This window comes from Rousettus aegyptiacus, unplaced genomic scaffold (assembly GCF_014176215.1).
Source record: "Rousettus aegyptiacus isolate mRouAeg1 unplaced genomic scaffold, mRouAeg1.p scaffold_m13_p_7, whole genome shotgun sequence".
Taxonomy (NCBI): domain Eukaryota; kingdom Metazoa; phylum Chordata; class Mammalia; order Chiroptera; family Pteropodidae; genus Rousettus; species Rousettus aegyptiacus.
The window spans coordinates 44756050-44776120 of record NW_023416310.1 but is presented as its reverse complement, the minus strand read 5'-3'; the positions used below and the strand labels follow the sequence as shown (position 1 = coordinate 44776120).

The following is a 20071-nucleotide window of genomic DNA, read 5'->3' as shown; positions in this document are numbered from 1 at the left end:
TATTGCATGTTTGCTTTAACTCATGGGTTATTTATAATATCCTGAATCATTTGTACATGTGGCTCTTATCCAGGGTAATTTTTATTTTTCTTCTTCATCTTTCATGATTAATTCTTTGCATAGTGTGTGAAGCAGTTTAAAACACAATTCCCCCATCTACTTTTATTACATTTTTTAAAATACAGAAGTAAATAGGGAGAAAGCTTTTTAAAATATTCTAAAATGGCTTGGCTTTTCTTGAGATGTTTGAAACAATTTTTACTGAATTTTTTACCTTGTTAAAAAGAAAAAAAAACTAAACAGTTCTAGTTTAAAAATCATATCTGGGGGAAAAAAAAATCGTATCTGGCTAGTATCCCCCAGTGTAGTAGCATACAACTTTTCTCCAAGAGACTAAAAAAAAAACCCTCAAAAAACATCATAATGCTGAAAGTTGATAAAGAACTAGGTTCCAGAATATAGACAAAATTTTCATTACTATTTTAAGACAAGGCAGGCTGACTTGTGAAAAACTGCCTCAGGCTTTACCTTATTAAGCAGAAGCTTTCTGAAAAAAAGATAAGAAACTGCTTCATTCCTTCTACTGGCTTCTCCTGACTCAGAGATCTGTAATCTGTACCGTGCCAGAACTTTGGACAGTTATCGTTCCGTTCTACCGTAGGGATACTGCTCTTTTAGATATCCCAGATTGGAAATTACCTTCTCTTGTTTTTCTATAGTAATTCAGAGATAATAGTTCACAGTATCCGGGAAGGAAAGATGGGTATATTGTATCTCTGAAATTCTGGTCCCCCAAAGTATGGAGATTAAGATAGGGATGGAAACAGGAAGAACTCCAGCAGTCGTGAATGCTCAGAATTGAAGTTTTAATTTTCCCTTTGGTTTACAGAATCAGATAGTGAGTGGGGTTGGAGAATTTGTTTCTGAGCTGTTAGGGATGAATTCAGTTTAGACTCGGAATGGCTTTGTAAGCTAGGCACATTAACCTGCTCTTTAAATGAAGCTACGGGAAATTGAGATTGAGGAGATGCAGTTAATAAGTCTTGGGTCTGGTCATGAAATCAAGTGGCTGCAGTGATGGTGGATTAGATTATTGGAAGAGAGGAAATCTTGAAACTAAGGCTAAAGCGTCGGAAAGACTTTCTACAAAAGGAATTCTCCATGAATAAGGAGAAAAGGTGTGAAAGAACATTTTAGACACACAGGGCAGCATAATCAGAATCTGGAAGCTGTGAATTGTATTGAGGAATTACAAGAAGCTAAGAATGACTTGAGTGCAAAGTCGAAGTGCTTGGTATGAAATAGTGCAAAAGTAGGGATTGGTCAGTATGGAGAGTGCTGGAGAAACTCAGTTGCCTACCCGGCATACGCCCCCACTTCTTACTGAGAGAGGCCCTCTCAATATTGTTTGGTTGTGATGTGCCCAGGGAAAGTAGATCCTAACTGAGTCCCAGGGAATAAATTAAAACTAGTCTAAACCAGTCACTTTAACTCTTTTTTTCTCTTTCCAGTCATTAGTCTAGGTGTGGACATATGACCCAGTTCTGGCCAGTGAGTTGTAAGAGAAAATCTATTGGTGAGTTCTGGAAAGATTTTCTTCCTTGGTTGAGAGTTAATCTACATGAATAAGGCTCTTTGTATTCATTCCTTTTCTTCTGCTTGAAACACTGTAGTATGAAGACGTGATGTCTAAGTCTAAGACAGTCAATTTATAATCCTGAAAAGCCAGTTCACTGAGAATGGCAAAGAGGAAGGGAAAAAAAGGGCCTGGATCCTTGGGGACATTATTGACCTTTGAGCTAGCCCTGGAACCACCCAGTTTTCAGAGTATCATGTGAGATAAAAGTTTTCTTTGTTATGGCAGCTGTTCTGTTGTCAGGTATTCTGTCACTTGAAGCCGACTGCCTTCTAACAAAGAGCCTGGAGGACTCAATAAATAATTTCGCTGGTTTTGTGCTGGCTGGAAAATTACTGTGTGGCTATTGCCCATGGGAACATAACGTTCTAACAATAAGCTTTCTGCTTCTATCCCCTCCACTTGCACAACCGACCTGTGGGTTGACAATTAGTAAAAAGAAGAAAAATAGACTTATTTGTTCAAACAGAATGAAGAATGGTGTTAAGGGCTTAAAAACCTTGTACCTCTGCATTTCAGGGCTGCTTAATTTGGGGTCTGCGTACCCCTGGCAGACCCAGCTGGCTGAATAAGGAGTGTGTTTCCTATAACTCCCTGATTTCTGGTGGTCCGTGTGTCTGTCGGGGGCTGGCGGCTACAACATTAGGAGGCCCCAGTGAGATCTTAGGGAGTAGCCAGCCAGCCTCCTAAGTGGCTGCTGTCCCTGTTACGGATTCAAAGGGGCAGTCAACCTGAGACGTTCCAGGGCCCTTGAATGCCGTGACGGGGTCAATGCAATCGTCAAGGATGCAACCTTTAGGACACACTCTTTGTTTCCTGGTCCCGATGGGAATCTCCAAAGCCTTGATGTCTGGATAAAAGGTACCTTTCTGTTTCTGTTGACCGGTCTTTGGGGGTCCGTGGAGAGGCTGGACGCAGTCGTATCTCCCGGATTGTGACCAGGCCTCGGGATGTCGCCTCCTGTGCCATGCTATCGGGTTCTGTCTATTCTCTTTGATCTTGTCTAGATTGTAGGTAGCGGACTTCTCTGGGTCCACCTACACCCCAGTAATTGTTCTCATCTGAGTGTCTGTTTTGTGTTTTCTGCCCAAGCGATGGGGGGAGGCCCGAGTTCACAGAAGACACCCTTGGGGTGTCTGTTGCAACATTTCAAAGAAGGGTTTGTAGAGGGAGCTGACACTGGCATAAAGTTTTCTCCAGGCAGGCTAAGGACACTGTGTGAAGTTGAGTGGCTGTCTTTTGGTGTAAACTGGCCTCCGGAGGGTTTTTTAGATAGAGGTTTAGTGAGGAATGTTTGGAAAATTGTCACAGGAGACCTGGGACATCCCGATCAGTTTCCCTACATTGATCAATGCTTAAACCTTGTTCAGAACCCCTCTCCTTGGCTGCGCCGGTGTTCCCGTTCTCTAGGGGTTAGTTGTGGGCACCCCGAAATATGGCAACCGAATCTCCAAGACAGCCCAGTCCCTCAGTTCTCCAATCTCCACCGGAGGACAGTGACCTTCCCCCACCCTATAATCCAGGACAACAGAGGCCAAATAGCACCACCTCACCTCCTTGTACGGCCAGCAGGTAACCCCTATGGGCCTCCTGCTCCCACTCCGGGTGGGGCACCAGCCAATACCACCACCCCGGCCATCCTCCCCTTGCGAAAAGCACCATCCCAGGGGCATCACACAGACAGGCCCTTTATGATTTATATGCCTTTCTTGACTAGTGACCTATACAACTGGAGGGCACAGAATCCGCCTTTCTCTGAGAAACCCCAGGCATTAATGAGACTTAGAAAGTGTCTTTCAGACTCACCGCCCCACCTGGGACGATTGCCAACAGCTTTTAATTACCCCCTTGACCTCAGAAGAATTGACGCATTCTGACTGGATCACAAAAGATAGCTGTGGGAGGAAGGACAGTTGAGGAAGCAGGGGAACAGATTGAGGAGGAATTTCCCTCCACCTGCCCAGACTGGGGACACAATTCTCAGACAGGGAAAATGGCATTAGATCGGTACCACCAGATTCTAATTGGAGGAATTAGGATGGCTGCTTGTCAGCCAACTAACCTTTCTAAGGTACCTGAAGTTATACAGGGAGGGACCCTCAGGAATCCCCTGGAGCATTTCTTGAAGGAGGCGTACTGGATATATATCCCCATTGATCCCGAGGCTCCTGAGAATTAGCAGGCAATTAATAGAGCCTTTGCTACTCAGGCAGCCCCTGATATCTGGTGTAAATTATAAAAATTAGAAGGTTTTGCAGGGATGAACCTGTCCCAACTTGTTGAGACAGCCCAGAAGGTGTTCAACAACAGGGAGGCACTGGATGACCCCACATATATGGCCAAAATCAAAAGCTACTGTCATCAACCCAGCCAGTCTTGCCAAACCCAGACCCTGAGACCCCTGTTCATGACTACACAGATTTCACTGACGCTGTGTGTTCCTCGTGGCCAGACCTCAAAGACTACCCTCTGCCTGAGGCTGAGGAAATTCTGTTCACGGACGGGAACAGCTTCATGCAGGAAGGAAGGAGGTATGCTGGGGCAGCAGTTGTAACTCTAACTGGCACCATCTGGTCACAAGCTCTTCCCCATAGGACTTCTGCTCAAAAGGCAGAATTCATTGCCCTCACTGAGGCACTAAGATGGGGAAAGGATAAAGCAGTCACAATATACACTGACAGCTGATACACCTTTGCCACTGCACATGTACATGGAGCCATCTACAAGGAAAGAGGTCTTCTAACTTCAGCTGGGAAGGACATCAAGAGCAAGGAGATCTTAGCCTTCCTTGAAGCCATATAGATGCCTAAGGCTCTTGCTATTATTCTTTGTAAAGGGCATCAAAAAAGGAATAGTCCTGAGGCTGAGGGAAACCAATGAGCCAATGCAGAGATAAGAATAGCGGCCACAAGGCCATTGGGGCCCCCTCCACATCTACCGACTGTTGTCCTTTACCCAGAACTTCCTCCATCTCTGACCTATATGGTGGAAGAGAACATGTATTTTCAAGACAAGGGAGCCACTAGGAACCAACAGGGGTGGTGGATGATCCTAGATGGAAAAATCGGGCTCTCACGGGCCTTTGGAAGGACTCTCCTTTACCAACTACACCAGACCACACACCCTGGGTGAACTAAGATGCTCCAAGCTTTAGACCCCTACTTTCACTTGTTAGAAGGGAGAACTGCAGAGGAGATTGCCTCATGATGCCCGGCTTGTACCCAAGTTAATCCAAAGAAGGGGAAGACAGAAGAACCTAGGCATAGGGAAAGAGGATCTTATCCGGGAGACCACTGGGGAGTCAATTCCAACTGTGGGGGGCTACAAATATTGTTTTTATAGACACTTTTTCAGGATGGGTAGAGGCCTTCCCTACCAGGAAAGAGACTGCCTTAGTAGTTACTAAGAAACTACTACAAGAAATCCTCCCTCGATTTGGTCTCCCTGGAACTTTAGAGTCAGATAACGGGACAGCTTTTGTAGCAAAGGTATCACAACAATTGGCTAGCTACCTAAATTTGCAATAGAAACTCCACTGCGCCTACCTGCCCCAAAGTTCGGGCCAAGTAAAGCGAATGAATTGGACCCTAAAAAGAGACATTATTCAAGTTAAGATTAGAAACTGGTGGGACCTAGGTAGAACATCTCCCCTTTGCTCTTCTCCGAGCCAGGGGTACTCCATATATTAATGGATTCACCCCATTTGAAATTTTCTTTGGAAAACCCCCATCTTTAGTACCTAGAATACAAGATGAGAAAAAGGCAGAACTCTGTAACTTTGTCTTACTTAAGTCTTTACAGGCCCTTCAAAGTGTACAGAAGGAGATTTAGTCCCGGGTTCGTGCTGCTCACTCAGCTCCGGGGGACGGACTTCCCCATCAGTTTCAGCCTGGGGACTCTGTGTAGATCCGGAAGTTCATTTCCAAAGGACTGGAACCCAAATAGAAGGGACCTTTCACTGTCTACCTGATAACACCCACTGCAGTTAAAGTAGACAGCATCCCATCATGGATTCATCACTCCCACGTGGAGGCAGCACAAGAATGGACAGCTCAGGAAGACAGGCCCTTAAGACTAAGACTCAAGTGTACATAAGTATAACCCTCTGTTTCTTCCTTTTTTCTTTAACCCAGGCATTCAACCAGCCACAACCAGAACCAGAAAGAGCATTAATAACTTTGCTAACGACAATACACAAGATCTTAACTTAAATAAGACCACCCCAGACATAGGACAAGATTGCTAGTTGTGCCTAAACCCATAACCCCCTTACTATTTTGGGGTAGGAACTCCCCTAAACTTAACTGAGCTCAGCAGGCTAGAACTTCAAGTTGATTCACTAGCAGAAGTAGTCCTCCAAAACAGAAGAGGTTTAGATCTATTATTCTTAGAACAAGATGGATTATGTATGGCTCTAGGTGAAACCTGTTGCTTCTATGTCAATAACTCTGGAGTAATTAGAGAGAGCTTATGACTAGTACAGAGAAATTTAGATGCCAGGGAAAAACAGACTAGAATCAAATAACTGGTTTCATAGGATGTTCAATTGGTCACCATGGCTAACAACTTTTCTATCTGCTGTAGCTGGACCTTTAATCCTCCTCCTCCTCTCGTTAACTTTTGGCCCATGCTTCCTTAATTTCTTGTTTGCATATATAAGGAAGAGAATTAATTCTATTAAACTTTTAGCATTACAAAATAAAGGCTATGAGCAAATTCTGCATGAAGAATCAAGGATTTGATTTTCTGCTAAGGCCAGTGGGGAATGTGCTGGCTGGAAAATTACTGCTTGGCTATCGCCCATGGGAACATAGGCTATCACCCATGAGAATATAACATTCTAACAATAAGCTTTCTGCTTCTATACCCCCCGCTTGTGCAACCTACATGTGGGTCGACAGTAAAAAGAAGAAAAATAGACTTGTGTGTTGAAACAGAATGAAGAATGGTGTTTAGGGCTTAAAAACCCTGTAGCTCTGCATTTCGGAGCTGCTTAATTTGGGGTCTGCGTACCCCTGGCAGACCCAGCTGGCCGAATAAAGAGCTTGTTTCCTATAACTCCCTGATTTCTGGTGGTCCGTGTGTCTATCAGGGGCTAGCGGCTACAACAATTTTTATTTGTGGCAGACAGTGCCAAATGCCAATCTTAAAATGAAAACTAACTTTTAAATGAATTGAGGCTTTTTTTCAAAGATTAAGTTAGAAAGTGTAGTTTAATCAGGTAATTGCTTTTATTTTTGAATGTTTAAATTATATTTAATTTCCTTCTATAAAGCCCCAAAGAAAGAATCATTCACTATTAGTTTTGTTTAGCTAAAACATAAATAAAAATTAACATTCTTAAAATATATAAAATCTTTTTACATGAAGTATTCTTGAAAACACTTTATAAATATGAGACATTTTAAGAGGTATTTAAAACTAAAATTATTGACCAAGAATAAGCCAAGCACTTGGAGGATTTTTATTCACCAAATAGGATGAACCTTATTCAGAATAAGGAGCAAAATATATAAAAATTGCAAACTTTCATTGAGCATTCACTGTGACAAACACTATTCTAAGCACCTTACATTTATAAAGTCAAGTAATCCTATGAGATCAGAAACTATTATTGTCTCAATGAGGCACAGAGAGGAGAAGTACATATTTAATTGCCATACAACTTAAGTGAGAAAGCCAGGAACATGAACCCTGGCATTCTGGCTGCAGAACCTATACACATCACTGCTGTACTATTTACCCTAAGGGAATTGGACCTACATACCCATCCCGAGTAAACCTACCCTAGGGAGGAGAGAAGCATTCCTTGTTTTCAGAGGTACTGCTTTCTAGTGGGCAAAAGTCTTTTCCATCTTTTACTTGCTCCAGACCATAATGGGTCGAAGCAGTGCATTTGTGTCCATTTTTTTATGCAGGAATATGAAGCTAGCTGCCCTCCAGTCCACTGGGAATTGATATCCCTTTGGGAAACCCCTTATACTTATCAATGATAACTACAAAGCACCTGCGGTCTATACAGAATTGACATATTTTCTGAAAGAAAATCTAGAAAATATTTTTCCTGTTGCCTTACATTTCTAGTGGTCTTAAGCTGTGGACAGCTCTCTGGTCCACCTCTACTCTGGTTTTGATCACATCCTACAGGAACAAAATACTAGATAGGACCAGGTAATCTTGTGGTTTCCTATTTATTGATAATTTCTTGGCACTAGAATGAGTTTCTAGCAGAGCTAGAAAACTGCCCCAGGTTTTGCCTACTGGGAAAATTTGAAGCCATCCTAGAGAAGAGTATTGGGTGGGACGTGTGTATGAATTCAGTTAGAATCAGTATCCTTTGTTTTCAAGCCTGAGTTTTGCTGGTGAGGCAATCAAGATTGTGTTCACCTGAGGTAGTAGACATCTTTTGTTTGTGTCTTCTTAGTGTCTCATCATTTTTTTTTTTTTAAGCAATACCTTCCCCTTTCCTTTGAAGAACTACTACCTCTTACTCTGTGATTCTGGTGGAGCTGTCCAGTTGCGGTGTCCTGCCTACTTTGCCACAGGAGTGGGCATATGACTCACACTGGTCTGATCAGAATCCTTGCCAAAAATATAAACCATGAGGATGGAGGAGTAGCTTCTCTCCTCTTGGACTGTGAACTGTAAAGATATAATCCCAGAGCTGTTTGAGGGTCATTCCTGGTCCATGAGGTCAAAGAAAAGGAGAATCCAAAAGCATTCTGACAGCATTGTTTGTGTCCCTGGATAGAAATGTGCCCGAAGCTGTTTGTATCCCTGTTTTTTTCAACTGCATTAGCCAATAAATCCTCTGTTTTAGCTAGTTTGAGAGGATTTCTATTATTTGTCATTGAAAGCTTTATCCTATAGAAATTTAAAACATACATTTATTCAACACCAAGGAAATCAATAAAATCATTAGGTGTATGTATTAGGGTTCTTTAGAGAAACAGAACTAATAGGATATATACATATATAATATATAAAATAAGATATATAGATATATGTATCACATCAGAGATATTAAGAGTTATTTATTTTTAAGGAATTGATTCACGCAATCATGAATGCTGACAAGTCCAAAATGTGCAGGGTGGGCTATCAGGCTGCAGATACAGAGAAGAGCTGATATAGTTCAAGTTCAGTTCTGCTGGTGAATTCCTTCTTGCTCTGGGGAGGTCAGTCTTTTGTTCTATTCAGGCCTTCAACTGATTTTATTAGGCCTACCCACGTTATGGAGGCAATGTGCTTTACCCAAAGTCCACCAATTTAAATGCTAATCTCATCCAAAAGCACCCTTCCAGACACATCCAGAAAAATGTCTTACCAGGTATCTGGGCACTGTAGTTGAGCCAAGTTGGCACATAAAATTAACCATTACAGTGGGTAAAGCTTGCTTTCATCATCAACTTATTTCTGGTTTCTTCCATATCTTGACCTCCTCTCTCTGTATTACCATATCAATTGTACGTGCCCTTTATATTGTCCCTTTCTTGCCTGGTGTCATCAACCAAGATAATAAGCCTTATTTCAAAATTATCTTTAGCCCCATCAAAACTTATATTTCCTCAGTGACCTTTGCACATTTGATATCAAAATCAAAAGTAATCCTATAAATAGTTTCACTCTAAAGTGTTGATAATGACTTAATGTAGATCTCCTGGGGGAGGGGGTATTCGGCATTAAATATATACATACAGGTGGAGTTTAGGCATATGATAGGCAAGGAGTGGAAGTAATTTGGGAAAAGGGAATTTTTCTGGTCCCCTTATAATCACTTTTTGTGAATGACTAGTCCTCTATAGTCTAGCTCTATTTAACATCTGGTTACCTTTTTAACACTTCCTTTCAAAAAGGGTAAGTGCAAATATGCAAAAGTTTGAGGTAGTATTCTTTTTTTAGGGAACTGGCAGTAATATAGCTAGGCCATAAGATTCTTGAATAGAGTGGTAGGAGATAATGCTGATAAAACAGGCAGGAATGAGATACTGAATAATTATGTGTGTGTGCATAGGAAATTAATCCTACACATGAAGGGTAACTGTGGAATTGGAAACAGGAAGAAACAGGATCGGATTTGTGTTTTTGAAAGGTCACTGTGGTTTGAAGGTATATGAGATGAATTGTGGATAGCGGTGAAACCAAAGGGGTTCACTTAAGGGGTCTTTCTGAGACCCTTGCCTGGTACCTTTTGTTGTGTTCATTTCTTCCTTCTCATGGGCTTTAATGGCTCAACATTTTTTTTTTTTTGATATGTTCCACCATCTTTTCTCACTGGAGTACATTTCTCCACAAAACTCCCTAAAACGTAGAACATATGAGCCCCTGCTCTTCATATTCTAATTATTCAAAAAGAATTAAAAATTGAGATATAGTTGACATATAACATTAGTGTTAGGGGTATAAGATGATTCAATACGTGTTTATATTGAAAAATGTCACCACAATAAGTTTAGTTAACATCTATCACCTCACATAGTTACAATTTTTTTCATGTGACAAGAACTTTTTTTTAAGATCTACTTTCAGCAATTTTCAAATACACAATGCAGTAGTCACCATACTGTACATTACATCCTCAGGACTTATTTATAACTGGAAGTTTATACACAGGCCTTTTTAACTTTAGTAATTTTATTCCTATATATTGTTGGAATTCAGGTAAGGGATAAAAATCACAAATGTGGGGATGTTTAAAGACCTTATAAAGCTACTTCATTATGGTTCTTCATTTCTTTAAACATGGCAGCTGGAAGCCCCGCTGGCCTTTAGCCCATCAGGCTGTATGGCAAGAAGGAGGCGGAGAGTCATTTAATTTGACAGGACTAATCTGTGAACAGGGAAATAGACTTGCATAAAGAGATGATAAATGACACCCCTTATCATCATTACATTTTTTTTTCAGTTCAGTTAGTTCAGAACTTTTGATTAGTTGAGAAAAATTTTCCATTACCTCAGATGCTTGAATTAGATCCAGATGTCCCCTTTCCTTCACAGATCATTTATTTATTTATTTATTTATTTATTTATTTATTTATTTATTTATTTATTTATCTTCAGTCCTTTATTCCCAAAGATCCAGCTGTGGCAAAGCTCTGTGTAGATGAAGGTCAGGCAAACAAAGTTCTTCCATATTAGTATTACGGTTCTTTGTTGTGGAGGTTGTTCAAGGTTAGGTTGATATGGAGGAGAGACTGTTCTACGGCATGACTGCTGCCTGTCTCACAAGCTAGACCCAGATCAGGATGGAGGGAAGCACTCCCCTTACAGACTGTCTGATTGTAATTGAAGTTCATTCTGACACATACACACCATTGCCTCTTGCTGTGTATTGGTTCCCGGAACAGGTGGTTGTTTGACCTGGTCAAGCATGTGAAGTAATTTCCATACCTGGTAGCGGTCACACACTATAGCTATTCCGCTCTTTTCCTATATAATTCTTTGGCTCCTGCCAAGTGGCGCAGGGATCCTTTTCATCTTGCACCCACTCATGGTATGCCTTGTAAGTTTCCCTTTATAAGTTCTATTAATTGCCAGATTGGAGTGGCCAGCCTCTTCCATCTTTCCCTGCCCTCTGCTTGTGGAGTTAGACTTTTAGCCTTGGGGCTTTTCCCTTGGTCTGCGTATACTAACAGTTGGAAAAAATTAGCCTTCAAAGTTTCTTCCCCTCAACTAGTGTATAAGCACCTTCGCAAACAGCTGTAGCATGGAGATGGACAAGACAAATTGATAGTTATGATGGAGTAACGAGCAGAAGAGAAAAGCAGGGGGTATCCTAGATTATTATAGTTTGAGCATGGAACTTCGATGGTACTGCTGGCATTTTCTTTGTAGCACTGAAAGATTTTCTGGCAGTGCACAAAGGTGTTGCTCAAACATTGGAATAATACCTTGACTCCTTGGCAATATCACTGAAGTCTTACCAGAACCTCTTCGATAAGGGTTCTGAGGTTAAGATGCACATCCACAGAGCCTTTGCCTCTTGAATTAAGAAATGTGTTGTATAATATCAAACAGCTCACTGTGTTTTAACTTTGCTCTGGGTGATTTAGGAACCTGATTAAGGGCCTGAAATATTAAAGGGCTTTCATGTTAGAAATACTTTTATTGGTTAAATATGACATTTTCTGGCCTTTCTTTGTGGCCAGTGATAAAAAGGCATTTTTTCTTCTCTAAGAAAAAGCCTTTTGCTCACTTGATCATATAACCAGCCATAGAAAGTCAATTCTGCTAGGGACATTTACCTTTTTTTTAATTATTCAAAAGCATTTTTCATCCCTTACTTTGTACTAGGGTTTTTATTAGGTGTTGGGTATGCAAAGACTTGTTCAAGCCTCAAGAAACTCAAGCCTAGTAGGGAAATATACAAAAAATAATAAAGTATCAAAGCGTATTGCTTTAAAGAGGCAGCTCAAAGAATGAGAGGTAAATGGATGTCCTTAAGCCTGTCTAGGGGAGAGAGGAAAGGTTTTCCCTGAGAAGTAGCATTTAAGTAGAGATGGGCTGGGGAGTCCATGAAGAGTAACCGATGTGTGCAAAAGATTTGAGAATGTTGGCCCAGTTGAGAATCAACCTGTCCAGCATTGCTGGAATGTAAAAGGGCTGGAAGTTGGAGTAGGAAAAGAACAGTAGTGTGAGGTAAGATTAGACATCTGTGGTCAGATGTCATTCCCATGTTCCGTGTGCCATACAAGTTTTTATTTGATTCTATTCTAGAGTCATTAATGGTTATAACCATCTACATTTGCCTGAAGACACCATTTAAGTCTTCCTAAAGCAAATGCCCAGGGAATAAATTCTCAGAAACAGTACCTCTCTTTGATTAAGTTTCTCTTGGCAGGAATGGTACATTAATTCATAGAATTAATCAATCGTTCATGAGTCAAATTTAAGGATGTCGAATCTAGGTAATTCCTACAGTCCTCTCGGGTGAGCCAACAGATGTCTTCCCACTCCGCTCCTCCTCCTCACCCCTCTGCAAAAAACTGGAGGTTACAGATGCAGTGGGTGGGGGTGGGGATGGAGTGCGGAGGGCTTTCCAAAGCTAAGCATATCACATAGAGCCTAAATTGGAAACGGAATTGTCGTAGGTCACCAGACAGACTAGCCGAACCTGCATGGTTCTTTGCAGGCAAGAATTTTGGTATCTCTCTCCCCTCATCTCAATAAATTCTTTGCAAGTTTTCTTAGCCTATGTCTCTTTCCCATCTTCACTTGTTTGTCCCTTAAGATCCCCTACTCAGGCTTTCTGCTTTCCTCCTCCTCTTTCCCCGCTTCGTGGGGTGCCAGAGCGTGGGGCCTTGGACTGCACTGGGCGCGTGCCCCAACGCTGTTTGCTTTGCTAACAAATCCCACTCTGCTCTTATCTTTCCGTCCTTCCTGGGCAGCCACCAACTTTCTTCCTCCCCAGCGGCGCTGACCCTCCCGCTGCTCTCCCTGGGATCGGGCGGCTCCAGGAACCTCAAGCGGATGCAGCCGCGAGCCACTGCCACGTCTCAGCCTCCAGCAGGTCAGCGCCTGCGTGGGCTTGGGGGCGGGTGGGGCGGGTGGGGCGGGTGGGGCGGGGCGGTGCGGGCAGGCGGGATCTGCGCGTGAGCGGCGCGGACGTGGTCCAATGGTATCTGCTGGCAGCGGCGGCGGCGGCGCGGTGTGCGCCGAGGGGCGGGGCCAGGAGGCCGTTGCTGCTGAGCCCGGGAGGCCGTGAAGGCAGGCAGTCCTTATCTCGGCTGTCGCATCTCAGAGGGAGTCGTGTTGGCGTTCTCCCTGGCTCCCACGCCCGCCGATCGCCAGACAGGCTCGTGTGCGCTCCTGACGTTGCCAGCCGCTCGCCACTCGCTTTGCGGACCGCGCCTCCTGCATCATGTGCGGTAAGGGGCCGTAGGCGGGGGGCGTGTTGCTCGGTGGTGCTGGGGTTCCGTGCCGGAGCTGCTGAGGCCTGAGGCGCCAGTGGGAGCGAGAGTGTGGAGGGTGCGAAGTCTGGGTGATGGGCGGGGGGTGTCCCACGTCGGCCAGGGGTGTTGGGGGCGGGGGCTGGGGTCTGCGAGCCGGAGGGCGTTGGCGAACTTAGTCCGGCACCTGAGAGGAGGGCGGGTCCTAGAGGGGATCTAGGGGACCGAAGAGGTAGGCTCTGCGCGAAGAAGGGAACCAAGGGAAAAGAGAAATGATTGTATAGGAAAAGGAGAGGGTTGAGGGAATCGAGGTGTGGAGGGAGGTATCGTCACAAGAGTCCACCAGATGAGGCAACCTGTGGAACATCAGGTGAGGTCTCTTGACTTATTCTTGTATTCTAAGATTTACCTTTAAAAATATTTTAAATTGCTTTCTTTGGGTCAGGCCCATAGACAACAGAGGTATAACTAGAGATACGAGAATGGCATTACACCAAATCTTGCCTCCTGCCACTCCCCTCTCTACAGAAACTATTACTGATCAGTAAGTTGGTGAATGAGCATAGATTGGCCCCTCTGGTGGAAGAGGCCCAGAAGTGACCTTGGCGATAGATTACACATCATTTATGTATCCATTTAAAACAATTACCTATGAATAATATTAGTTTACATTTAACAAATGTTTTACCTAGAACAGTTAAAACATAAAGTTAGGCCCTTTTATTTCATGTCTTGAGACTTAATTGTTTTAATATTACCTAAAAGTGTTAGTTAAAGGAGATTGCTAGAATTATATCTGGAATGATTGATATGCACTAAAATTGGTATTAACTTGGCCATTGTCAGTTACTTTTCTTATTGAAATTTACAACTGACCTTACCCCTTGAAGAAAAAAACCACATTTTTAAGGGATTTATAACTTTAATAGAATTGAAACTATCTGGGAAACTTATTCTTTTCCGCTTTTTGCAAGAACTGATCAGGAGGTGGCTTGTTCTCATGAATGTATATTTTTCCTGTATTTATTTATGCTAATTTCAGCTTCTGAAAAGGAGCAAGTTAAAATTTAGAGTAGATTAAAAAAAAATAAACACAGATCACTTGCTGAAATTATTACAGTCTAGCTGACTTTAGAATCAGATATACTTTTGCTATGTCTAGTTAGTAGCGTGTACACAAAACGCATAATTTAGTTTGGGGCTGTGAAGTAGTGAATTTGCAAACTGGTTAATCCCCAGTTTGCTTCATTTGGTAATTAACTCTTCCTGAATGATGAGGTGTGTGCCTAGGTAAGTACCTGGTTTTCTGATTGCAGGTGATTTCTTCATCCCGGAAAAAGGAAGACAAAGTACTATAAAAGGAAAAATCTGATCTGGTTTAGAAAAGGTGCAGAGGTAAAGTGAGGCTTTTAAGATGGAGACTAGGTGTTGAAAGTTTTCATTTAGCCAACATCCCCATCCTACAGTTTTATTGCTGAGGAAAGATAGGTTATAAACAATAAAGAACTAGTATTTGAGGCAATTCTGAGGTCCTGCTTTTAACCCAAACCAGAATTCTGCATTATTCCAGGAATAAAGTCCAGAATTTATTTTCTTCCTAATGTAAATTCTGAAGGTCGACTGTTTATTTTCCTCTCACATCTTAATGAAATAAAATTTCTAGACAGAAATTGAATGAGAAATGAGATTAGATGGAAAATTTAGAGATTTACTTTCTCATTACCTGCTTCCTATTTAATAGATTTTTCTAAAAGATTATTTCGTTTTAACATTGCAAAATGTTAAAGCAGAAGAATGAGGGCTAACTATTCTGTGAGATTCTTTTTTCAATCTGATATACTGATAAGACTGTTGTAATGTTTATCAGGTTGAATTGGGATATTAGTAATTGTTGATAAGACAAAAAAAGATTCTATAATCAAGTAAATTTGGGGAGCAACAGATTAAACAATCTCTAACTGGCTTTTTTAACCTTCGATGTGCTAATAAGTGTTGTGAATCTCCCAGAGACAAATAGTGTGTCTACTTTCCAAATTTATTTTATCTTCCTCTTATCCTTGGTTCTTTAGAATACATTTCGTTTTACCTTTGGCTTCGGTTAGAGTATAAATGAGGTTATATTTAAAAGCAATTAGGGACCTGTAATTTAAAAGTTTCCTGAAATCCTTAAAAAGTTTTTTTGTAAATATACTGTCTAATGGTTTTGGAGGTAATTGAGGAATATATTGAGACTTGCTTCTCGGCATCATAAAACCAGCACTGTTAACATATTCTTAGAAACGATATTGGATATAAAGTAGTTGTTAAAGAAAATAATTAATTGTTTAATAAACATTTCTTCAGTTGTGTTCCCTGGAAAGAGAGAAATTAATAGGTGCAGCTAATGAACAGTAAAAGGTGGGAAAGAGTTTTATAATACATAAGTTTGGGAAATTCTGCTTTTGGAGCTTTGCAATTAGCAAGATTAAAGGTTTTAGGAAGATCTACCAATAAACCTATTAATTTTGTTTAACTCAGTATTTCTTAAACCTTTTCTTATGGAGCCTTTCTTTCACCTCATCCTTATATAGCATCCTGCAAATAGTGTTTTCTTTCTGTGGTTTGGGAATTTTTGACTGTACATTTCAGAGACCTAGAAAGTTTTGAAGATATTTGAAGTGATGGCTGTGATGTTAACAGAAAGTTCTGTATTTACAAAGTTGAGGAATCACTTATGTTAGTACACACCGACCCAGGGAAAGGCCCCGAGACTGAAAAATCTACCTCTGTGAGGAGGGGGCAGAGAAAGACTGAAGAAGGAGGCCTTGGCTACTCCAGTCTGGTAATTAATAGAATTTATTAAGGAAAACTTACATATGAGTCTTGTCTTGGGTGGCTCCAAGCCGGAATGGAGCCACTTGGCAGGTGCCAGAAGGTAGAAGTGGGGGAATACTCACAGATAGTAGTATATGAATGCTACCAGGTACAGAAATGACACTGACCAGATCCAGACAACAACCTGTTCCAGAACCAGCACATAGCCAGAGGCAAGGCAAGGGTGCTGATTTATGTCAGAATGAACTTAAATTATTATCAGACAGTCTGTAAGGGGGTAGATTTCATTAGAAGATGAAATATTGAGATAACATTTTCTATAGTCCTTAAAACACAAAAATGATATAGAATGACACAATGAGGAATTTCAATTGTTTATGTTTTTTAATTGTTTAAAATATTTTTCTTATTTACAAAGTTCTGGTTCAGGTGTCAAAAGCAACCTCCATTCTGGCCCAAGTCCAGCTTGTGGGACAGACAGAGTCACGTCATAGAACAGTCTCTTCTCCATAACTTATCAACAGTTAAGAATAGGGGAGGCTGGTTCAGGGAGTAGTAATGTAGAATATATTTCTCTATTTTGAGCTTATAAAGAAAGTTTTAAAAAGTATGTAGGTATTTTACTATCAAGATGAAGACGAAGACTTTATTTCTCTAAAATGAAAATCTACCAAAAATGAGAAAGAAGCTGGGAAGAAGTAAGTGGGGATTTGAGAGTGATCTAGAATCTAAATTTTAGAATGATATCTGGTAGAAAGTTGGAAGGTTAGATAAACTGTGAAGTAACAGGATTGGTCAGCAGTTGGTTGGGAGGGCCATTATGAAAGTGGACCGGAAATGGGTAGATGGTTTTGAAATGGATGGACCTCACTGTCGGGGCATTCTGGGGTGCACGAGTAAGAGCTGGCTTGGGAGGATGATGAAAAATTGTGGTCTGATGTGATTAATCAGAGGGAAGTGAGAGAAATGGCACATTTGAAGGTTTGCGAGCAGGAAGTGCATCACCAGGACAGATAATGACATAGGTAGACTGTGAAGCAATATATAACTACAAATGTCAGGATTTAAGTAGTGCTTTGAGTTCCAGAATGTTAAACGTGCAAGAAAGGTGTTACAGAGCTCCTTCCAGTGGCAGAATCTAAAACAAAGCAGGAAACACTTGAACCAGCATTTTGTAAATAGGAAAAATGTTTTAAAAAATTAAAAAATGTAAATAATTGAAATTCTTGATGTACCACTCCATATAATTTTTACTTCGTGTTTTTAGGAATGTAGAAAATGTTATCTCAGTATTTCATCTTCTAATGGAATCTACTTGTAGAATGGACCTTCATAATTATAATAGTATTGATTGTGTTTTATTAAATATTTAGTTGATGTGTATCATTTTAATTGCAGCATTGTTTGTAATTACAAAGAGGAAGAAAAACCTCAATTAAAAGGGAAATAGGTAAAATACGATTATTATGGACTAATATGCAGCCATTAAGTAGACTAGTGTAGATGTGTTGTACTGTCATAGAGCAATCTCAGTATCTTAAGAGGAAAAAGTACAGGATGATGTATATAATGTCATCAAATTTATATGTTAAAGAAAAAAGCCTTCTGAAGCCATAACATCTAGGTTTATGTATGTAGAAAAATTCACAACTTAAAGATTGAGACAATGTGTATGAGAATAATGGTGGTTATCTTCCTTGTGTGGAGATAGAAAGAGATTTTTACAGTTCATTCTGCAGTAATTTGAATATTTGATAATGATAATGAATTAATTTGTTTATCTTGTGTTATAAGAAAACATTTTTAATGAAACTTAAGTGCCATTGTAGATGGGTTTTAATTCAGAAAGTATAATATTTAGATAATGAACTTAAACACTTAACACTGGTAAATTTCGATGTCTAGGGTCTGAAAATACTAAGTTGTCAAATGAAAAAATATAAGTAAAATTTTTTTGGACATTAATTCAACCAGGCATAGGAACTTTAGTAATTTGATTAGTCAGCTAAGTTGCATTCAATTTTCATTTTAATAAGGTTTAATAGTCTTTACTTACAGCTCAATTACTTTCACCCAGGTGTGTCAAGTCTGTGATTCAGGTCATAACTGACTATTTTGTTAAGCAAGGTACTCTTAAGTGCTTTCATGCCATTGTATTTAAGCTGCCATTTTCTGAGAATGATGCCTATAGGTACAAGCATCTGCTTTAGTTATTCCAAGTATATTCCATTAATAAGAAAACTTACACTTTGAAAGCATATGTTGATTTGGGAGTAGAACATCTCTACTCCATACCACTGCTTTGTGTGGTATCAGAGCAATTACCAAAGAGCAGTGGAGAGTTGATTTTTAGGCTTTTGTAGTTACTGTAAGCAGAACTTTTTATTGGTAGGTTTGATAAAACAGCTGAAAGACCTGAAAAGGGGATCAATCTATTGATTTCTACTCTAATAAGCACCATTTTGAGTTATGAATGCCCCTCTTGTGAACATGCTCTGTATGCCTAGTAGGCTGGTTATTTGCTATTATACTTTTCCAGCTATTCCAGCAGGTGGACCGTCTTGGGCTGGCATATAAAATTGTCAGGTTCAGCCTCTTTATCTGCCATTTTCCTGACCAGGCATGACTTAGGTTGATCACCTTTTTCCTTCTCCCAGCTCTATTCCGTTAGTCTTAGAAAATTTCTCTGCATGTGTGACCTTTTTCCTTTTTAGTTCCTGCCCAGTTATATAAGAGGAAATTTGCTCCTATTTCTTCTTCTTCTACTCCTCTTTTCCTTTTTTTTTGTTCCAGTAGTGAGGGTTCCTTTTTCTCTGCATCTTCTCCAACATTTGTTTTTACTTGCCCTATGATAACAGATACTCTAATGTCTTTGTTCCAATAGTGAACCAAACATGACACTAATGATTATTGGTAATAGTAGTGCTTCCTGTGTCAAAAAAAGGGCACGTTTTGAATTGAAATTTGATATGTGGTATTTCATTTAAGATGCCACTTGATTGGGAAACAAACCATATTATACGGGCCAGTTGCTTTGAAAAAAATAAACATTTATTTTGACATATTTGCTTCAAGCTTTTATAAATGAGAAATTCCCCTTTGGAAAAATTTCACTGTCTTTAGACAATTTGAAGTGAGGATTTATTTCTTTTTTAAAGATGGACTCTAGCTTCACATTTTTGTATATATTAGACATAATAATGTAAGTGAGGACTTTGTCATAATTATGTTAATTTTTATTTAGACAGAATTTTCTATTAAATATTTGTTTATTTGCAGGTATATTTGCTTACTTAAACTACCATGTTCCTCGCACAAGACGAGAAATCTTGGAGACTCTAATCAAAGGCCTTCAGAGACTGGAGTACAGAGGATATGATTCTGCTGGTATTTCCTTTTTAAAAAAATATCAATGGGCTTTGCATGATTCTCGAATGTAAACAGAGGTTTATTTGTTTTAGGTGACTAGATTCTTTAGTAATGCTGTTTTGTTTTGAATAAATCTAAAATATGAAGAATTTTTGTCTTTTTAAAAGGTTTGTTCATGTAATTTTGATAGTATTACCATTTATATACCGTATTGCTTCTTATAGATATCTTCTTTTGTTAAGAATGTTACTGTAAAAACAAATCATCTAGGGCATTTTCATGGTTGGTAGAACAAAGTTCTTAAAGGCCTTACTCTGTAAATTATATATATATATTTTTTCCTTAATATTAATCTTTCCTCTAA

General features: G+C 40.2%; 1 protein-coding gene across 1 annotated transcript in view; it reads left to right on the top strand.

Annotated features, from left to right (window-relative positions):
• The first annotated feature begins 13481 nt into the window (after window positions 1-13481).
• GFPT1 (glutamine--fructose-6-phosphate transaminase 1) overlaps window positions 13482-20071 on the top strand; it is a 50452-nt gene continuing 43862 nt past the window's right edge. The window contains exons 1-2 of the mRNA XM_016128444.2: window positions 13482-13503; window positions 19618-19725. Of these exons, the coding sequence (XP_015983930.1) occupies window positions 13497-13503; window positions 19618-19725 (115 nt within the window). The 5' untranslated portion in view covers window positions 13482-13496. The remainder of the gene's footprint in view (window positions 13504-19617; window positions 19726-20071) is intronic.